General features: G+C 37.0%; 1 protein-coding gene across 1 annotated transcript in view; it reads left to right on the top strand.

The window, feature by feature from the left end:
• The window catches only part of GABRG3 (gamma-aminobutyric acid type A receptor subunit gamma3), a 482,481-nt gene that overhangs the window by 240,999 nt on the left and 223,745 nt on the right, over nucleotides 1–17,737 (top strand). Inside the window, exons 4-5 of the mRNA XM_042461104.1 lie at nucleotides 11,186–11,409; nucleotides 17,303–17,385. Coding sequence (XP_042317038.1) covers nucleotides 11,186–11,409; nucleotides 17,303–17,385 — 307 coding nt within the window. The remainder of the gene's footprint in view (nucleotides 1–11,185; nucleotides 11,410–17,302; nucleotides 17,386–17,737) is intronic.

Below are 17,737 nucleotides of genomic sequence, written 5' to 3'. Positions count from 1 at the left end.
ATAACAAATCATCTTTGTCCAACCTAGTCCCAATATCTCATTTGCAGTCAATCTTGTCTAAACTTATCCAAGGAAAAGCACATACAGGACTGCAAATGGAAGATTCTGAAATCAAAATACAAAAGATATATATACTTGACTTGAAATGTTGTGGGTCTCTTGACAGACACAAAAACTGGAGGTGGGCAAATCATAAAAAATATCCAGTGAGTCTTCTTTTCAAGAAAAGAAATCTCACAATAAAAATGTGAATTCATAATAAGCAAAAGTATGGGAGACTATAACTTATACAGAGTTAATGGAGAAATATAACAGAAGAGGAAAAAATAAAGGCCAAAAATCATCTCCAAACATCTTAAGGTTTTTTCTCTAAATAAAAGAAAGGTCAGGAGACAGTCTCAGGAGATTATCAGAAAGAGACGGGACAGGGTTGGGAGTGAAGTGGATTGCTCTCATGTCCTTATCCCATCTTTGTTCCGATCACACAGAAGCATTTCAGAGATGTCACACTTCTCCTGTCATTAACCTGTCCTTAAAGTAGAATTGTATTAACGAGAACTCCTGTTAATACAAAATGACAGGACAATTCTACTTCAGTGACAGGTTAATGATGAGATAAGCAGACTGTCATGGGAAAGTCTTTCACACGATTGCGCTCAAATGTGGTTCAGAGACAGGACACTGCACAACATCATGTGAAAATCTTTTCCCGATTGTGCATTAAGGATGGGACAAGGACATCCTTTCCCCCATCTGATAATCTCCTCAGCAAAGAGCACAAAAAGATATGCTCCTTCGTTTCTTTTGAGAGTGGTCCAGGAAACATCAGCCCCAACAGATGATGTGCAAGTCAGCAAAAAAGTTAATGTTTGTTTTGAGCCACATAAACTTTTTCTTTTTCTTTTTTTACTTCTCACTATTTCATTAGTTCAGTGGTACTCAATTTTTTTACCCTTGTGACCTGCCTTTACATCTACATGCTGACTACGTGCTCCTCCTACTCAACATAGGATATGAATTAAAATATTTTATTTATCTAGTGTGTGTATTTTCACTTGCACATTCATATATATTCATATTTTAGCATTTTATAAGGAAATAACATCATCCAACAGTTTTATTTATGCAAATATAGTTCTTTCTGTTAATTTATGGCAATTAGAAATTGGTTCTGTATTGATTGATCTTTTGAATAAAACATGATATTTGATTATTTCTTTGGTCTTTCTTCTTTCAGTCTTTCAAATTTTCATATCAGAATCTCAGTCATAAATATCTGTACCTTAAAATTAATTCGCAATACCAAGTAGAAAAAGTACTTTCTTAGATATTATTTTTCCTGTTTTAATCATTTTAAAAGATGATAAAAAAGGAAATGGTGGGAAAGATTTTAAAAATGAAAGGCATTGCAAAAAAAAAGGGGGGGATGTGTGTAAAGGCCAAGCTGAGAAGAATTAAAAATAAAAGCTTATAATACAGCCAGACAAAATACTATATCAGCACCTTGAATCAATAACAGACCTGTTAAAAAGTCACAAAAGTCCTTTTATACTACTTTGACATTATAAAAATGCTTCCTTATTTAATACAAAATAAACAATAAATGATACTATTACCTATTGTCGTAAAGTATAAGAAAAGTGGTGATCACCTTTCAAGATTCAAAAAATTCACGTTAAACTTAAATCACCTAACTGCCCTCTTTCTGAAGGTAGCTTTTTAGCTTTTATCATTATTGTACAGAAACACTTGAAAGATAACAAGAATAATATACCAAAACCATCATCCCAAACCATTAACAACTCATTGCCTGATTTTGTATTGTTTTAAAGCAAAATAAGGACAGTTTAAATAAATGCTTACTGCTATTTCCACTTTAATTTTAATGAGGATAGGGACTTTTCCAATATAGAATGATGCATGTGTTGTCTTATCTTCAAACATTCTTCATTTAGGAATTGATATATCTTTCCATGGCTTTCTTACAATCTCAGGTTCCATAAATGTAATTTCCAGTTCCTAATTATATTCAGCACAATGTTAAAGGTCCATCATGACATTTATTGAATCACAGTTTTCATGAACCAAAGTCTCAGTTCACTGAAGGTGGTTGGCCTTTAGGCCTTGGTCAGTTTTTCTTGTTGACAGCACTCCAAGGCATGAAAAGGATGCAATAGTCCTTGTGTCTTTTCAGTGATTTTCTTATAAACAATTGTTTGACCCCTATATACTTACAACATTGAACCAAAGATGAATTAAGTCTGACCCAGCATGGTTCTTCATGTGTTCTGTTTTTGTTGTTGTTGTTTTGAAAATCAGTCCAAAATAGAAAATGAATTTCTCTGGGAAATTATTCCAAATTAGCATAACAGAGCCTTCCAACTAGAACTTCTAACAAGAAGCTATGAGCTCTAGGCTGTCATTAAGGGGGCATAGCTGATGGGTGGGGAAGGGAGAGACCACTTCTACTGTGTTTTCCCCCATTGCTTAAGTTATAAATCTCAGTGATGAACTAGCTTTTTTGCTGGAAAACAAGAAGGCTCTGTGTGTATGTGTGGATTAGATTTTTAAAATATGCATATAAAGAATGGGGGAAAAGAGAAAAGGAAATAAAGAAGGGTGAGGGAGAAGAGGAGAAACTCATTGAATATCAACATGGACATGTATATATATATATATATGTGTACACACACACACACACACCATGTCCATGTTAATATCCTATGAGTTTCTCATCTTCTCCTTCGCCCTTCTTTATTTCCTTTTCTCTTTTCCCCCATTCTTTGTATGCATATTTTACACATATATAGTAATATAAGCTGACCATATGTATAAAAATACATTTTCTTTGAAGATGACATGTGCTAAATACAGTCCAAAGCAGTAAGTTCCTCTGGCTATTGAATGCGGGGGGGGAGATCCATTTGAAAATTCATATACATTTTTTTACATTTTCCTGATACAAGTATATGCACGTATATTTCATAGTAAGTTAACCACATGGAAATACGTCATACGTGGCTTTCAGCATACGCTGAAAGCCACACAGGGAGAAGGGGTGGCACATCCCATAGGGACGAATGGGGCACATGCCTGTGGTGCGTGCACGCTACTGCACCACCATGTGCACAAGCCCCATTCATTTACATGGGACCCGAGCCTAGGTGGTATTTGTTTTACACGGGGGAATCTGGAATGGATCCCCCTCATGAAAAAAGGTGAACTGTAATTTTATTTATTGTATTGTAAAGTGATATTTACCCCACAAGTAGACTATTGTCATAATGCCTTTGGTGTGATCCATAAAAAATAAAAAGAACATAGAAAGTAGGCAAATAGATGCTTGGAAAAAACAAGGCTGTATTTTGTTTTGTAATTTTGATTGTTTTTAAATAGGTGGCTCAAGGTGTCTATGTTTTGAGGGGTTTCATCTAGTGACTGGACTGGGAGTGGCGGTAGAACGACAATCTGGTTTATTGACCCATTTATATTTCTAGAAAATGCCAGGGTTGTGCCTATAGATATTTATCAGTGGCAAGGGCCATATTTTACAACCTGAAAACTGATCAGAACTACATTGTGAAGAGGAACCTGTTGTAATATGTTACTATAGAAACTAGGGAAAGAAAGAAGGGGAAGAGTTACCGTGGCAACAGATGGTAACTTTTGTAATTTGAGGAACTTGTAGCAAACACTGCTATTACCTCTAATGTCAACCAGGTAATTAATAGGGCAGAGGGCTATTTCTATAATGCCCAGCTTACCAAGTGTATAGCCATACTCACATTTTAGAAATAAAGGAATTGGCTATCAGACCCATATACTTTTTTTTGTAGATCATGCTTGTTCTGTTTCTTTTGAGAGGTTTGTGTTTTATGGTGATATATTCAATTCATAAAGATAATTTTAGAATGCCTGTTCCACCCATGAAGGGCATCCAAGAAAAGATGCACACATACATAAGCGTATACATTCAAGTACACATATATAGTAATACTTTAGAAGGAGGGAGGTGGACAGATCAGGCTGAGTAAGTCAGAGATGGGGAGGTCTTTACAGTAAAAATCTTTCAGAATATTTTCCACTACATACTTCCTGAACAGATGTGTTGAAAGGTTTTCTCTGTGCATAAGTAAGTAGTTTAGTATTTTTAAAGTGGGAGAAATTCTTCAGTAAGCTATCCTTTCCCCCCTAAAGCTACACTTCAATATATGCAGGTTGCAAGGCAAGAGTACTGTGTATTTACAATATTTTCTGGTGATGGTAATAGGAAATGTGGGTGTTCTCTGACGATGTTTAAAGGCATAAAAGAGATATGCTGCATCAGCAATCTTTTAAAGTGTCTGAGTTGGTGGCCATCATCATATCATGTGCTATTAAATGTCAGAGTTCAGCTATGTGCCGAGAGATGAATTAGCTATCATAGTTCCTTCTGAAATCAATAAAGGCAACACTTTTGAGAAGGAGTATATACTGTATGTATAAGTCTAGAAATTTAGGTCAAAAAATGGACTCAAGAAATCTGGGTAGATTTATCCATGGGTCAATGTAAGTACAGTATATTAACTTATTTAAAAGAAGGAACCATCCCCTGGTGAAAGGCAAGAGTATAATCTTTCCTCGAGGCACCAACTACCTCTACTCTCTCATCCATCCAGCTCTAAGAGTGGAATTTTGTAGGTCATACTGAAATTCATAATTTCCCCCCCCCCACCTGCCTTCGACTTATGCAAGAGGTCAACTTATAGTCGAATATGTATATATATATATATATATATATATATATATATATATATATGGTATTACATATGTGCATGGAACAGACTGTTTTAGAGCTATGTTAGTTTCTCGTGTCTTTATTCATAAGTCTGTTCTACCACGTTTCCAAATGGGTTGATGAATCATAAAAAGTCTGTATTATTTATACACATTTTATTAAGAGAAGAATAACTGTGTTCTGTTCTGTTCTCTTTTGCACACTTGTTTGGGGATCACAAACCACTGAGTGAAATCTCTGAGGCACCCTAAGCTAGAGTAATGTCAGCCTTATATAAAAATGAACCTATGAAAGCCACGGGGAGAGTAATGTGGGTGGGAGTTTTGTTTTGCACTTTTGTGAAGAATGATAGCATGATCATATGAAGGTTACTCAATGGTCAGTCACAATGATTGCAGGAGAATGTATTCCCAAGGAAATATGTTTGAATTCTCAGAAACAAACCAACCGAAGTCCCTACAACGAAAAAATTCCAAGATATATAGCTGAAACAAACCAAACCGAAGGGTTCTAACAAAAAATGTGATTGGCCTGGATAATTTGTATCCCACCTCCAATTACAAAAAGGCAATTGGATAAAGAAATAAGAGAATAACTAAACCCTGGAGCAGAAAAGCCAGTATCATTTCTAAAATGGTATAAATACCGCACTGAAAAGTATGCAAATGCAAAGAGTAAATATATAATTATAATAAAAATTTCAAAATTCAAGGCCAGAGTAACTGAACCCTGGAAAAAAGCCAGTAAAATATCTAAACGGGTAAAAAATACCCCACTGAAAATTATGCAAATACAGAAAATAAAATGATATAGAAATGATAAAAACTCAAGGCCAGACGCGTTTTGACTACAGTTTTCTTCAGTGGCCTGCCAACATTATATATATATATATATATATATATATATATATATATATATATATATCACACACACACACACACATAATATATAAACTCCTCAGCTCACACAGTGTGACTGCACTCAATTCAAAAATTGCCCAGGATTTGGTATGGAAATCCTGGGAATTGTAGTTTATTGTGGTGCCAGAGCTCTCTGATAGAGAAGGAGAAATGTCTCACAAAACTACAGCTCCCAGAATTCCTTAACATTGAACCAGGGCAGCTAAAGCAGTCTTCAACTGGATTATTTCTGCAATGTGTTTTGGACCTTAGTTTCACATATATGTTAGCGTGCACTAGAAAAATAACGTGACTGCCACACTTAGGTGGTAGTGTAACAATTTAATAAGGAAAATATTTTTTAAAGTACAAGTGCTTGTCACAAATAGGTGGCAATGGTGGGAGAACAAAACCCATTAGGCTACCATCAGTGGAAAACAGTAAAGTGAATGATGTGGCATCTTCACTATATGCAGCAACAATACCAAGTCATTGCTGGTATGATTTCCTTAATCCATGCAAGTCCAGTGGGCTTTTCAGATAATACTCATCCTCTGTCTCTGCTACTTCCAATGCACTTCAAACAATCCATGCCATGCAATGTTATACTCTCATTTTAGCTGTTAAATACAGCCTAAGCTGTAGTGTGTACCATTTGGGAGGTAGTATGTACCATTTAGTAGATGAATTCTATGTCTTTAAAAATATTTCTCTCATGCTCTTATCTAATGTAGCACAATTAATCTGCTATGTTTATGTCAGTGTTTCCATCCAGTTGCAGAGCAAAATAGAGGGGCATGTGAATTCTTTCTAACAACCGTTCCTTAATATTGGTTGCCAAACTTTCTTTTTTAAAAAAAAATCTATATTTCATCTCATACAAATCTAAACATAATTACATTGCAACCATAATACAGATACAATGTATTAAATCAAAACAACTGCCTTCCAATGTCTAACCTCAAATGCTACCCCCCCCCAAATATTTTGACTTCTCTATATCATATTTTCCTTTTATTTTTATATATAAATAATTTCTTATATTTATCACCATCATTCTAATTTCTTTCGGTTACGCTTCCCCCCCCCCCAATATTTATACCTTTGTAATCATCATTCAATATTTTTATATCCTTATAATTCCAATACACTTCTATACTCATTGTAACACTATTATTAATATCAGTATTATTAATATTATCATTAATATCAATATTATTCTGATTTCATACTTACACTGCTCTGTAGTATTATAGCTTGTATTATTCACCATCACCAACCATTCTTCATTATACTTATTGTATGACACACTTTCTATTCGCTTCTTAACTGTGTTATTTGACAAAGGTATTATTAAGGAAAGGTCTTTGGCATTTTTCTCATTGATCAATGCAGAAACCATCATTTTTGGAGCAGGTAATATAAGTTGTTCATCTATTGTCTGCAGTTTTCTGATTTATGCTATTAGCTGAGAAACCTCAAATAAAGCCCTCACTGCATTTTCATTGTTGCAAGCAGTTGCAGCCCTTTTTTGCCATTTTCTTATTTCCTGAAGTACCTATTCCTTTTGGGGGGAAAAATCAATGCTCTTTGTGATATGTTCTCTATATTTACTATGAAGATGCCTTAACAATTTTGATGCCTCCATGGCCTTGTTGGACAATACATTGTAACATAATGCACACTGAGGTTGTTGTTTGTCTTCTGGACCTCTATATATGAAACCAATTGACGGATATTCCTTGCTATAATGGCATCACTTTTTAAGATGACTGGAAGAAGCTTTCTTTTGCTTTGAACAGGATGCTCCCTCATCAGCACTTTTACATTTCATATCCAGCGAGCAATCCATCCTCAGGCTCACCCAAAATGTATTGTTATGAAATTCACTGTGATAACATCAAAAAGTCACTTTACCTGACAACAAAACTTTTATTCACAGTAATCCAAAAAGCAACACTATCATTTTCAATAATCCACATTTATCACTCTGAAGTCTCTCTGAACACTCAAACTAACTGACTTTGACTCTTTCTTCCCACAAACACAATCTTCCTTTTATATATGAATTTATTTGAAAACATTCTTGACACAGCTACAGAATCTGGGAAACAATAAATGTTCAAAGAATGTGGTGGCACAACATGGACAACATTAGAGTTCATTGCAGCTGCAAAAGTGGCACTTAGCTGTATGCACAGTAGCAAGAAGTGACACATGCTTTCTCTCAGCCACTCAGCATCTTTCTCTTGCATGTTCTCACCATGTGCAGAAGTATCAAGTGCTGAATACATTTTTTGCTATAAAACAGTTATTTTAATAACTTATTTTTACTTTAGTTTGTTTTCATTGGAGGCAGTATATTAGAAAAGGCAGGTTTTACATCAAAAAAGCAAGAGAAATTAAGAGATCATTCTCCATTTCCTTTCAGTGGCTTTCTAAAGGGGAATGCCACTAAAGCTTTTGAATATGTGTGTCTGTCGCTTCATCATATTGGACTGCTTGACATGTCTTAACAAAATTTGGTATGGAGAATGCCTATGACCTCCAGAGGAAGCCTACTCCTCTTTTTGATCAGTGTGTGACTGTCCATCTATCTGTCCGTTCATCTTTTGTCTTTGTAAGTGTAATTCAAATAACTTTTGAATCATGTGATAAACATTCCAATAACTTTTGAACAGCTTTGTCCCAAATTGTAATGAACCTTTTCATAAATGATGTCCATTACTGATAAGACTCCTATTCTTTGATATCAATGTATGAACATCTGCCCATCTGTCTTCCTTCCTTCCTTCCTTCCTTCCTTCCTTCCTTCCTTCCTCCCTATCTTAACCATAAAAGCTCATAACATTTTTCAAGCCTTCACAGAGTAAAAGTATCCTGTGAGGATATCATATTCCTTGAGGGTCTGTGGACCACAGGTTAAGAACTGCTGGTCTAAGCCATTTAATGCATTTGTTTTTGTGTATAATTAAAAGCTCCAAAAACAAAGTGGAGTAATAAATAGTCTATCCCATCTCAGTGGCTGACATATAGATCAATTTTCCAGTAGTTCACTTACAATGATTTCTTAAAACTGTTGACAGAATGGCTTAAACACATTTAAAATATGTGGCAAACTGAAGTCACTGTGGTCACTCAGAGTTGTGCATTAATTTTGCCTTAAGAAGCTGATTCATAATTTAGACTGGACAATTAATACCAGAAACAGGGTTAATAGTTACATTTGTAAATAGGATTTTTTGCTTGTATGTTTCTTCTACTTAATTAACATGTGTTGTAAAATGTTGGCTTTTACTGTTAAATCTGGTAAATAACTAAGATATGTCTAATGTCCATCATTTTCTGGTTAAAAATAGTGCATGACTGGTGCAGATATAGGTTACTTTTTCTCAAGCTGGAGGGGGTTGTTGAAATCTATAGGAAAATAGACATGCTGAGAAATGTAAAAGATTAAATATTACCAGCAATTGCAAACATCAACTTTGCTGAGTTTCCAGTATGCACTCTAGGAGATTTTGTGTGTGTGTGTGTGTGTGTTGTAAAATGCAGTATTGAGGGAATTTGTTAACATTAAATTCCACTTTTTAGAATACAGATCCTCTCAAGGTGGCTTCCCAGTAAAACTAATGGTCTGAACCCAGTCCAACACTTGTGGAGTAAAATCTCTGTTGGTATATGTATGATAATAATCTTGTGCAAGTACTAGAGCAGGTATGCCTAGCTGCAGGGAACATGGAGGGATCACTTTCTGTTCAAATTTATTAAGCACTATTTAAAATCATTTAGACAAGTCCAGGTATACATAATTGACCCAAATTTCAACATCACAATTTTGAAACATAATAACGTCTCAGGCTGTGTAATACAAGACATTTGGTGTCAGCTAACCATGCAGTGAAACAGGAGGATGCCAACCTGCATACGTCTTTATATATATGATGTTGACAAGATGGAGAATAGGGTCAAAACAGATGAATTTCAATGGAGAAAAAGTTCTATGTTTATGTATGAAAAACCAGATGCATAAAGATAGATGGGGTGACATCGGGCTTGGCAGCATCTAGAATTCACACCAGGATGATTCGCAGAGCCTTGAGGGAGGGTGGGGCTTTGGTACCCTCCATGATAGAGACCAGAATTTTCAATATAAGCAAGGCCCAATGGACTAAGCTGAGGCATGTGATGGGAGGCGGAGTCGTTATATAAGGACAGTACACCTCCCATCCTGCCTCTTATCCATGAAGCAGCCCACCCTCCCACCCTAAATGCAGTATGAACTTTGTTGGTCGCTTCGGGGCCGGGTAGGAATTTTCTCCCCTTTTCCCAGGGTTTTTTGCCTACCCCGTACTGTGTGCCGGGACTGGTAATTGGCTTTGGGTGGCTGTTAAATAGGTTTCACTGGCAAATATGGGGTTAAAGAACTGTTTGGTACACACCATTGGCACCCCTTTGTGGTGAAAGGTTAGGCTCTTGATCAGCTTATACACGTCAAGGGATGTGGAGTTGTGAGAAAACCTGCCTTGGGGTAGATATGGGGGTTTTGCTCAACTTTACAAATTCGTGGGAGTTTGGGGGAGAGTGCCTTATGTTTACCTTCCTAGGACTATCGGATTTACCTCGGGGTTTGGTGTTTGTGTCCAAAGGGAAGGCTAAAGAGGAAGTCTAGGAGTGACACCTGGCTTCAGCTGGACCCACACCAGGCTTTTCACTTTAATCAATTTGCTCAGAGTTTGAAGTTAAGGTCGAAGTTCAAGTGCTTAGCTTTAAATAGATTATAGGTCAAATAAATGGCCCCTTTATTCATCTGGTCTTGTTATTTCATGGTTGGGTATCAAAAAGGTCTGTCAAGGTTTTTCTAGACCATAGACTAAACATGTCAGTTGTGTGATGAAGTGACTGAGAAAGCACAACCAATTTCAAGTTGTCTCAAGATAAATAAAATGTCCCCATTGTGAGAAGAAATTGCACCACTCAATTTTCTTTTCATTAGACTACACCAAGAGTACAGTGCCCAATTCTGGATATGTCTGCTTAGGAAGTGTAGCAACAAAGTAGGATGCAGTCAGTGGTGAGTGCCAACAATGCTTAAGAACCTGGAGAGCAAATGTTCTAAAGAGAGATGGAAGAAGGAGGGTGTATGGCTCTGAACCAAAGGAGGTGGATAAGTAGTATAATAGGACCTTTAGCCATCTGTCTGCTTTTTCCTGCTGCAAATGCGCAATCACATTTGCACATTGGCTGCTTTAAAAAAAGCTTTTTCCTGGCGTGGTGGCAGACGTATCACCTGGCCCATTGAGAAGCTGTGGTCTGAGATAGTTACTGAAGTTGTTGAAGATCTCATCTATTATACATTAATAATTGTTACTCTAATTATCCCAACACTTGCCTCTTTATTTCTAGGAATATGGACAAATCAAAGGTTAAATGAAATGTGAAAATGTTTACAAATATATGGCCATGCTTTTCAGGCTTGTAAATATTTGATTGTAATCTTTTCTGATTGCAGGAATACCAAATTGATATTTTTTTTGCTCAGACATGGACTGACAGCCGTCTCCGTTTTAACAGCACCATGAAAAGAAGTCTCACTCTCAACAGCAATATGGTTGGGTTAATTTGGATCCCAGATACAATCTTCAGGAATTCTAAAACTGCAGAAGCTCATTGGATTACTACACCCAATCAGCTCTTGAGAATATGGAATGATGGGAAAATCTTGTATACTTTGAGGTAGGAACTAAATTTGTTTGCCTAGTAATAAATGTCATAAAAAGCTCCCCTCCCCACATACCTTTCAGTTTTACAAAATACTATTTACAGACATAAAAGTCTTCATTTAAGCTGTGTTGTCTTCCAAGTTCCTGGTCCAGTTCTGAACTGAACTGAACTATTCGGGCAACCTGGTATATTACTTTGATGACCCATAGAATGGCTTATGCTGAAACACAACACCATCATCTATTGTTGTCAAAAAGGGCAGGTTTTGCCATTTTCCTTTTGAATTGCAGTCCCATTGAAGAGAAATCAAAAACTCATTTCAAATGTTAGTTTTTTATCAGATTGATTGACAAATTACGGACATATGTAGTGTTCTGGTATTCACACAAAAATTGAGATTTCTTCAGTAACTTTCATGGAGGGGACAGTTGCATGCATGTGCAGAATTACCTATACACATACAGATTTTTTTAATGAAGTTAATGCTTTTTAGCTGCCTTAATAGAAGCTTATATATCTTTATGATGCTTTGTAGGTGGTGATTGTAATTCCCTCATATCTAGCTCCACCATTTCATTCTCTGAAGTATTGCACTTTTCTTCCTTAAAAAAGAAAAAGACTAAAGGTTGGAGACATTTTGAAGGATAACACAATGGCTCACAATGTAATAGATATGACAAAGTGGGAAGAGGGAATATGGAGAGAAGGAAAAAGCAAGAAATAAAGCATTGTGTGCTCTGGGCCCTCAGCTGCTTTTTTAAACAATTGGTTAAGCCTTATTTGTCTCTGGTTTTAATATTTAGTTTCATTTAGTTCTGCTCTTTTATAAACTATGTAAGATATTGGGTCTGTTAATCTTTTGATTTGTGAGCCAGTCTAGAATGCCTTAGGGAATGATTAGAGGCATAAAAATGAACAAAATAAAATATATAAATCATGATAGTAGAAGCTGAGTTTAGAGGCCCACTTCAAACATAATGCTGCTTGATCACTTGAGTTTGCATGCTCCTTTCTCTCATCACATCTTGCAAGGATATTCTTTCCCTCATGCACACATCTTTTCTATTTTGGAAACTTGGATTAATATTGCATATATAACATTGCTGGCATTAATTATAGTTAAATTTTGTAGCCTAAATTAAAGATAACAGCAGCAGAAGAAAATAGTGTGCCAACAGAGCTCTGTTGTTTTGTTTTTCCCCCTGTTTGCACAAGTAATGCATTTGTTCGTATGATCCCTAGGCATGTTACCATTTATGCTTCTGCTTGTGCAGCCACTCCTACAAGAAACTGTACAACTGGAAAATCTGTAGGATTACCTCTTTACACATGGTCTAGAAGTAGGTGTCTGCAAGTGAATGGCATTAGTGCTAGCAGATTAATGCCATTGGTTACTGGCCTAAAATACACTTTTAACTATGACTACAAACTGTGGTTTGATGGAAGTTTAGTTAACATCAAAAGCAGGACAGATGTAAGTAAAATTGATCTTAGGTTGAATTGGCTGTAGGTAGCTGTAAAACTGAAAGAAAAAGAAAAAAAATATCCAAGGAAGAGGGTAATAAGGGAAAACACATTAACTGTTGGATTGTTCCCAGTCATCCAAGCATAATTGAGTATTGAGTACTGCTACTGAGTAGCAACAAGTCGGACATGAAGTCATTGAGGAGACAATCAAAAATGCTATATTGGCATAATGTACATTCAAAGTTTGTTCATCCATACTTTTTGAGACAGGAATACATAAAATTATTCTGCAAGGGCCCTTCTTACGAGACATCCCATTATGCTTTCTAGTGTATGTTATATACATGATCTTCGTAAATCTTCTCAAAGTTGAATATATATTTCGCTGTTGCAGGGCATAGTAGTTTTGCTTAGATAATTTCAACAAATGAGGAGTGTTTTCTTATGAAATATGTATAGTTCATATTTATTTATAGATGACTTGAGTGATGTACAACAAAAATAAAATGACCATAAAACTTAGAAAGTTTAATACCAGTTTTGTGTACACAGTTAAGTGTCTCCTCAATTTAAGTGTTACTTTTCTCAGCCTTCTCTATTTGGGTGAAAAATTGTGATTGAAAATTTATAAAAGATCCTTGTTTGATATGTTTTAATTACATATTGCTCTCCACTGGAACACTACTTTCTATTTCATTCATAATATTAGCTTTAAATGTTCTATTAACTTTGTAGAATTGCATGGAGTTGGAGGGGGCTTGTCCAAACTCCCTGCTCCATGCAGATTCTGCAATGCAGGATCCAGCTACATCCCTAACAGATGACTGTCTGGTCCTTGCCTAAATATTTCTTGAAAATAAGAATTTATCACCTTCCAAAGCAGTCTGTTCCACTGTTGTACAGAGGTACCCCGGGTTACGAAATTAATTCGTTCCGCCGCCGCTTTCGTAACCCGAAAAGCTTTCGCAAGCCGAAAACCCATAGGCGCTAATAGTGAAAGCCGCGATTTGGTGCGAAAAAGCGCCGAAAAGCACCAAAAATTTCCTTCGTAACCCGAAATAACCTTCGTAACCCGGAACAGTTTTTTTAATTGATTTTTTTTCGTAACCCGGAAATTTCGTAAGGCGGCGCATTCGTATCCCGGGGTACCACTGTACTTATTTCATTGTTAGGAGCATTGTCTCAGTGGAAATATGTTCTCTTACAAGTTACATCCAGTACACCCAGCATTCCAGATAATTGAAGACAGATAAAGGATGAGTGACACCTGGCTGAATAAAACTACATGTGAAAGGAATCTGGGAGTCCAAGTAGACCACAAATTGAATATGAGTCAACAGTACGATGCGGCAGCTAAAAAGGCCATCGTGATTCTAGGCTGCATCAATAGAAGGATAGTGTCTAGATCAAGGGAAGTAACAGTGCCACTCTATTCTGCTCTGGTCAGGCCCCAGTTCGGGGCACCACAACTTAAAAAGGATGTTGAGAAAATGGAGCATCTCCAAGGAGGGCGACTACAATGGTGAAGGGTCTAGAAATCATGTCCTATGAGGAACAACTTAGGGAGCTGGGGATGTTTAGCCTGGAGAAGAGAAGGTTAAGGCGTGATATGATAGCCCTGTTTAAATACTTGAAGGGATGTCATATTTAGGAGGGAGCTAACTTGTTTTCTGCTGCTCCAGAGACTAGAACAAGAAACAATGGATGCAAGCTACAGGAAAAGAGCTTCCACATCAACATTAGGAGGAACCTCTTGACAGTAAGGGCTGTTCGACAGTGGAACAAACTCCCTTGGAGTGTAGTGGAGTCTCCTTCCTTAGAGGTCTTTAAACAGAGGCTGGATGGTCATCTGTTGGGGATGCTTTGATTTAGATTTCCTTCATGGCAGAGAGTTGGACTGGAGGGCCCTTGCGGTCTCTTCCAACTATGATTCTACCTCACACACACACACACACACACACACACCCCATTACAGTATTCTTCTCTTCTTCAAGGTAAACGTACTAATCACTCTCAACTATCTTTTAATAGACATGGGACCCAAACAGACAGGCCAAAATAAAGCTGCTCCGGGTCACTTTGGAGGTATGCTGTTTAAATATTTAAGAGGCCAGAAGCTGCGCCAAAGCTATGCTGCAGTCCTTAGGACTAGACCTCTTAGGATGCATGCATCATTTAAACAGCATACCTCCAAAGTGACCCGAAGCAGCTTTATTTTGGGCTGTCTGTTCGGGCCCACGGTTTTCAGGTTCCACACTATCCTGATCACTGTTCTCTGAATAGGTTCGAGTTTGTCAATGTTGTTCTCACTATACAGTGCCCACACCTGGACATTGTAGACATGGTACTCAAAAATGTGGCTTGACTTAAGGAGAATAGAATGGAAATATTATTTCCCACACCCTTGACCAGGATGGTAAAGTTACTTTTTAGATTACATCCCATACAGCCCCACAGTCACCACGGTGAGTGACTATGTTGGGAGGGGGAATTTTGAAAGTTGTAGTGACAAATAATGTTTAAAGTTCTACCCTAGACACCAGAGTTCTGGTAATGAAGCTCAAGACTGCATTGGCTTTCTCATTACTCCTATTGTGACTTGGGGTTCATCCAAACTGACAACTAGCGGTGACTCAATCAGCTACATTTAATGTCACTTTCAGCTGGTTCTTCCTCTTTCCACATCCCATCCATTTTTTGAAAAAATATTAAATGCATGGTCTCCTCTTCCTTATTAATTATTGTGCTGAATGAGATCACTGCCCCCCTCCACGCACACACACACCAAGAATCTTCTGGTACATTACAATGAACCGGAAATTCTATCTCTTTCCCCCCACTTTTTTTTCTTTCCACTGCTTCTTCTCCTTCTTTTCCTGCCCCCAGTAGTTTTGCAAAACAGTGGAGAGAGATTGGAACATTCTGTTACCTAACCTCCTTTTCTCTCTTGTCCACTCATGCAGGTAGGTGTGGGTGTGTGCATGCTTACATGCACCCATGCACCTACACACAGAGCACTGCAGATCCAACTTAAAATGTGCAGGAGAGGGGTAAAGGGAATGAAAAGGAGAAGACTGGCAGAGTAGAAAGTATGTTTTCAGGGGAGAAACATCCTGCTGATAAAAACAAAAAAGATTCACGAAGGGAGGAGGGGCAATAAAAAATGTCCTGGAGATTACCAATGTGTTGTTTGGATCTTGGAAACAAAAGCAGTAAATTAGAGGAATAAAAACCATAATATTCTAATATATTTGTTCACTCTGGATGAGCCAATAAATTCATTAATAATCAAAAATCATGTTAAAAAAACAAATATTAGTAACAATTTAAAGGAGAGTATTGGTCAGCATTTGTCGTGCAAACAGTATCCAGGTTCATTTGTATCTTGCAGTAGCAACAACCTTCACATGAAGACACCCTTCCCCTCCATGACATATGTCATAGAACATATTTGAGATAGCTTGGTCATGCAGCAAAATACAACTATATTAATATCCACAAAACAGTGATAACTTTATAGGACCAACTATAATGCGCACATTCAAAGACACAGCTGTTTTAGCCTGTAGAATCAGTATGGAGAGAAATCTTGTAGCACCTTAGAGCCTAATTGAAAGAAAGAAATTGGCAGCATGACTTCAGTCTACTTCCTCAGATGCATTTGGAGGAAGTAGCCTGAAGTCTATGAAAGCTCATGCTGCCAATTTCTTTCTTTCAGTTAGTTTCCAGTGTGCTACAAGATCTCTCTATATAATACACAAAATACATCATACAAGTTTTAAAAGCTTCACTAGCTCCTCCATCAAGCAAAGTTGTTAAAATTCACACAGGAGAAGAAGAGTTACATTTGAGATAAAATGTAGGGCTGTGACTCCAACACCAGCCCTTTTTTTCTCCTGTATGATTTTTAACATCTTTGTCTGATGAAGGAGCTAGTGAAATGTCTCAAATGTTACTTCAATTGTCATTGAAGATGGTCTAGAGGGAAATCAATGCAGGCAGAGGACACTCCTCTTCTTAGCCATGTGGATTTTCACTGTTTTTTGAATATCAGTTTTGTGGATTTTTTTTTGTATCATGGAAAATGTGAGCCAGATGGTCTGAACATACCCTCACTGACACATTTTTTTCTTTCTACCATGCATCTGTGTGAAGGCCCTGCCATGCATTTTAGTTAAGGGCAATGGCACCATCTGTTCCTCCATCTCCCAGTGTTCTTTTGCTGCCTCTGCTAATGTACAAAACTACACCTGAACTACACCTGAAAATTCATTTGTCAGCAAATACATTCTACCTAAAGTTACCGCAAATAAACTTTAAATGAGCCATTTTACTATTTTTCCAATTAAGCCCTTGCTATGTTCTCCTGTTACTAGATGTTTTCTTTTTTAACATGTCATCATATGAAGACTGTAATAGCTACCTGGTTTCCCTCCAGACTTACCATCAACGCCGAATGCCAGCTGCAGCTACATAATTTCCCAATGGATAAACATTCATGCCCGTTGATATTCTCCAGCTGTAAGTAAGATTCTTGGTGCCTATCTACTATCTGCAAAACTTTCCATAAAGACATGAATTTGCTTCTCATCTGACAGGTGATTTAGACTTATTACAATCATGCTGGATTAAGGTGTTTGTTTGAGTGATTCCTAGATGTCTTGTGTTTTTCCTCTTCTGAAGTTTTCAGCCTGGAGAGTCCTCACAAAAGACTTAAAAAAAAACTTACAGTCTCAATTATGTTTGAACCAAGAACTGATGCTTAGGATGGAACAAGTATATGGTATATCAAAACATGAATTCTCACTCTCTAAAAAGTGGGATGTTGGGATTTGTCCTGTGTATAAAGTACCATACATCCTCAGATGTGTAA

This window comes from Sceloporus undulatus, chromosome 3, assembly GCF_019175285.1.
Source record: "Sceloporus undulatus isolate JIND9_A2432 ecotype Alabama chromosome 3, SceUnd_v1.1, whole genome shotgun sequence".
In the NCBI taxonomy this organism is placed as follows: Eukaryota; Metazoa; Chordata; class Lepidosauria; order Squamata; family Phrynosomatidae; genus Sceloporus; species Sceloporus undulatus.
The sequence above is the reverse complement of the archived record's forward strand: the minus strand, read 5'-3'. Positions and strand labels throughout refer to the sequence as shown.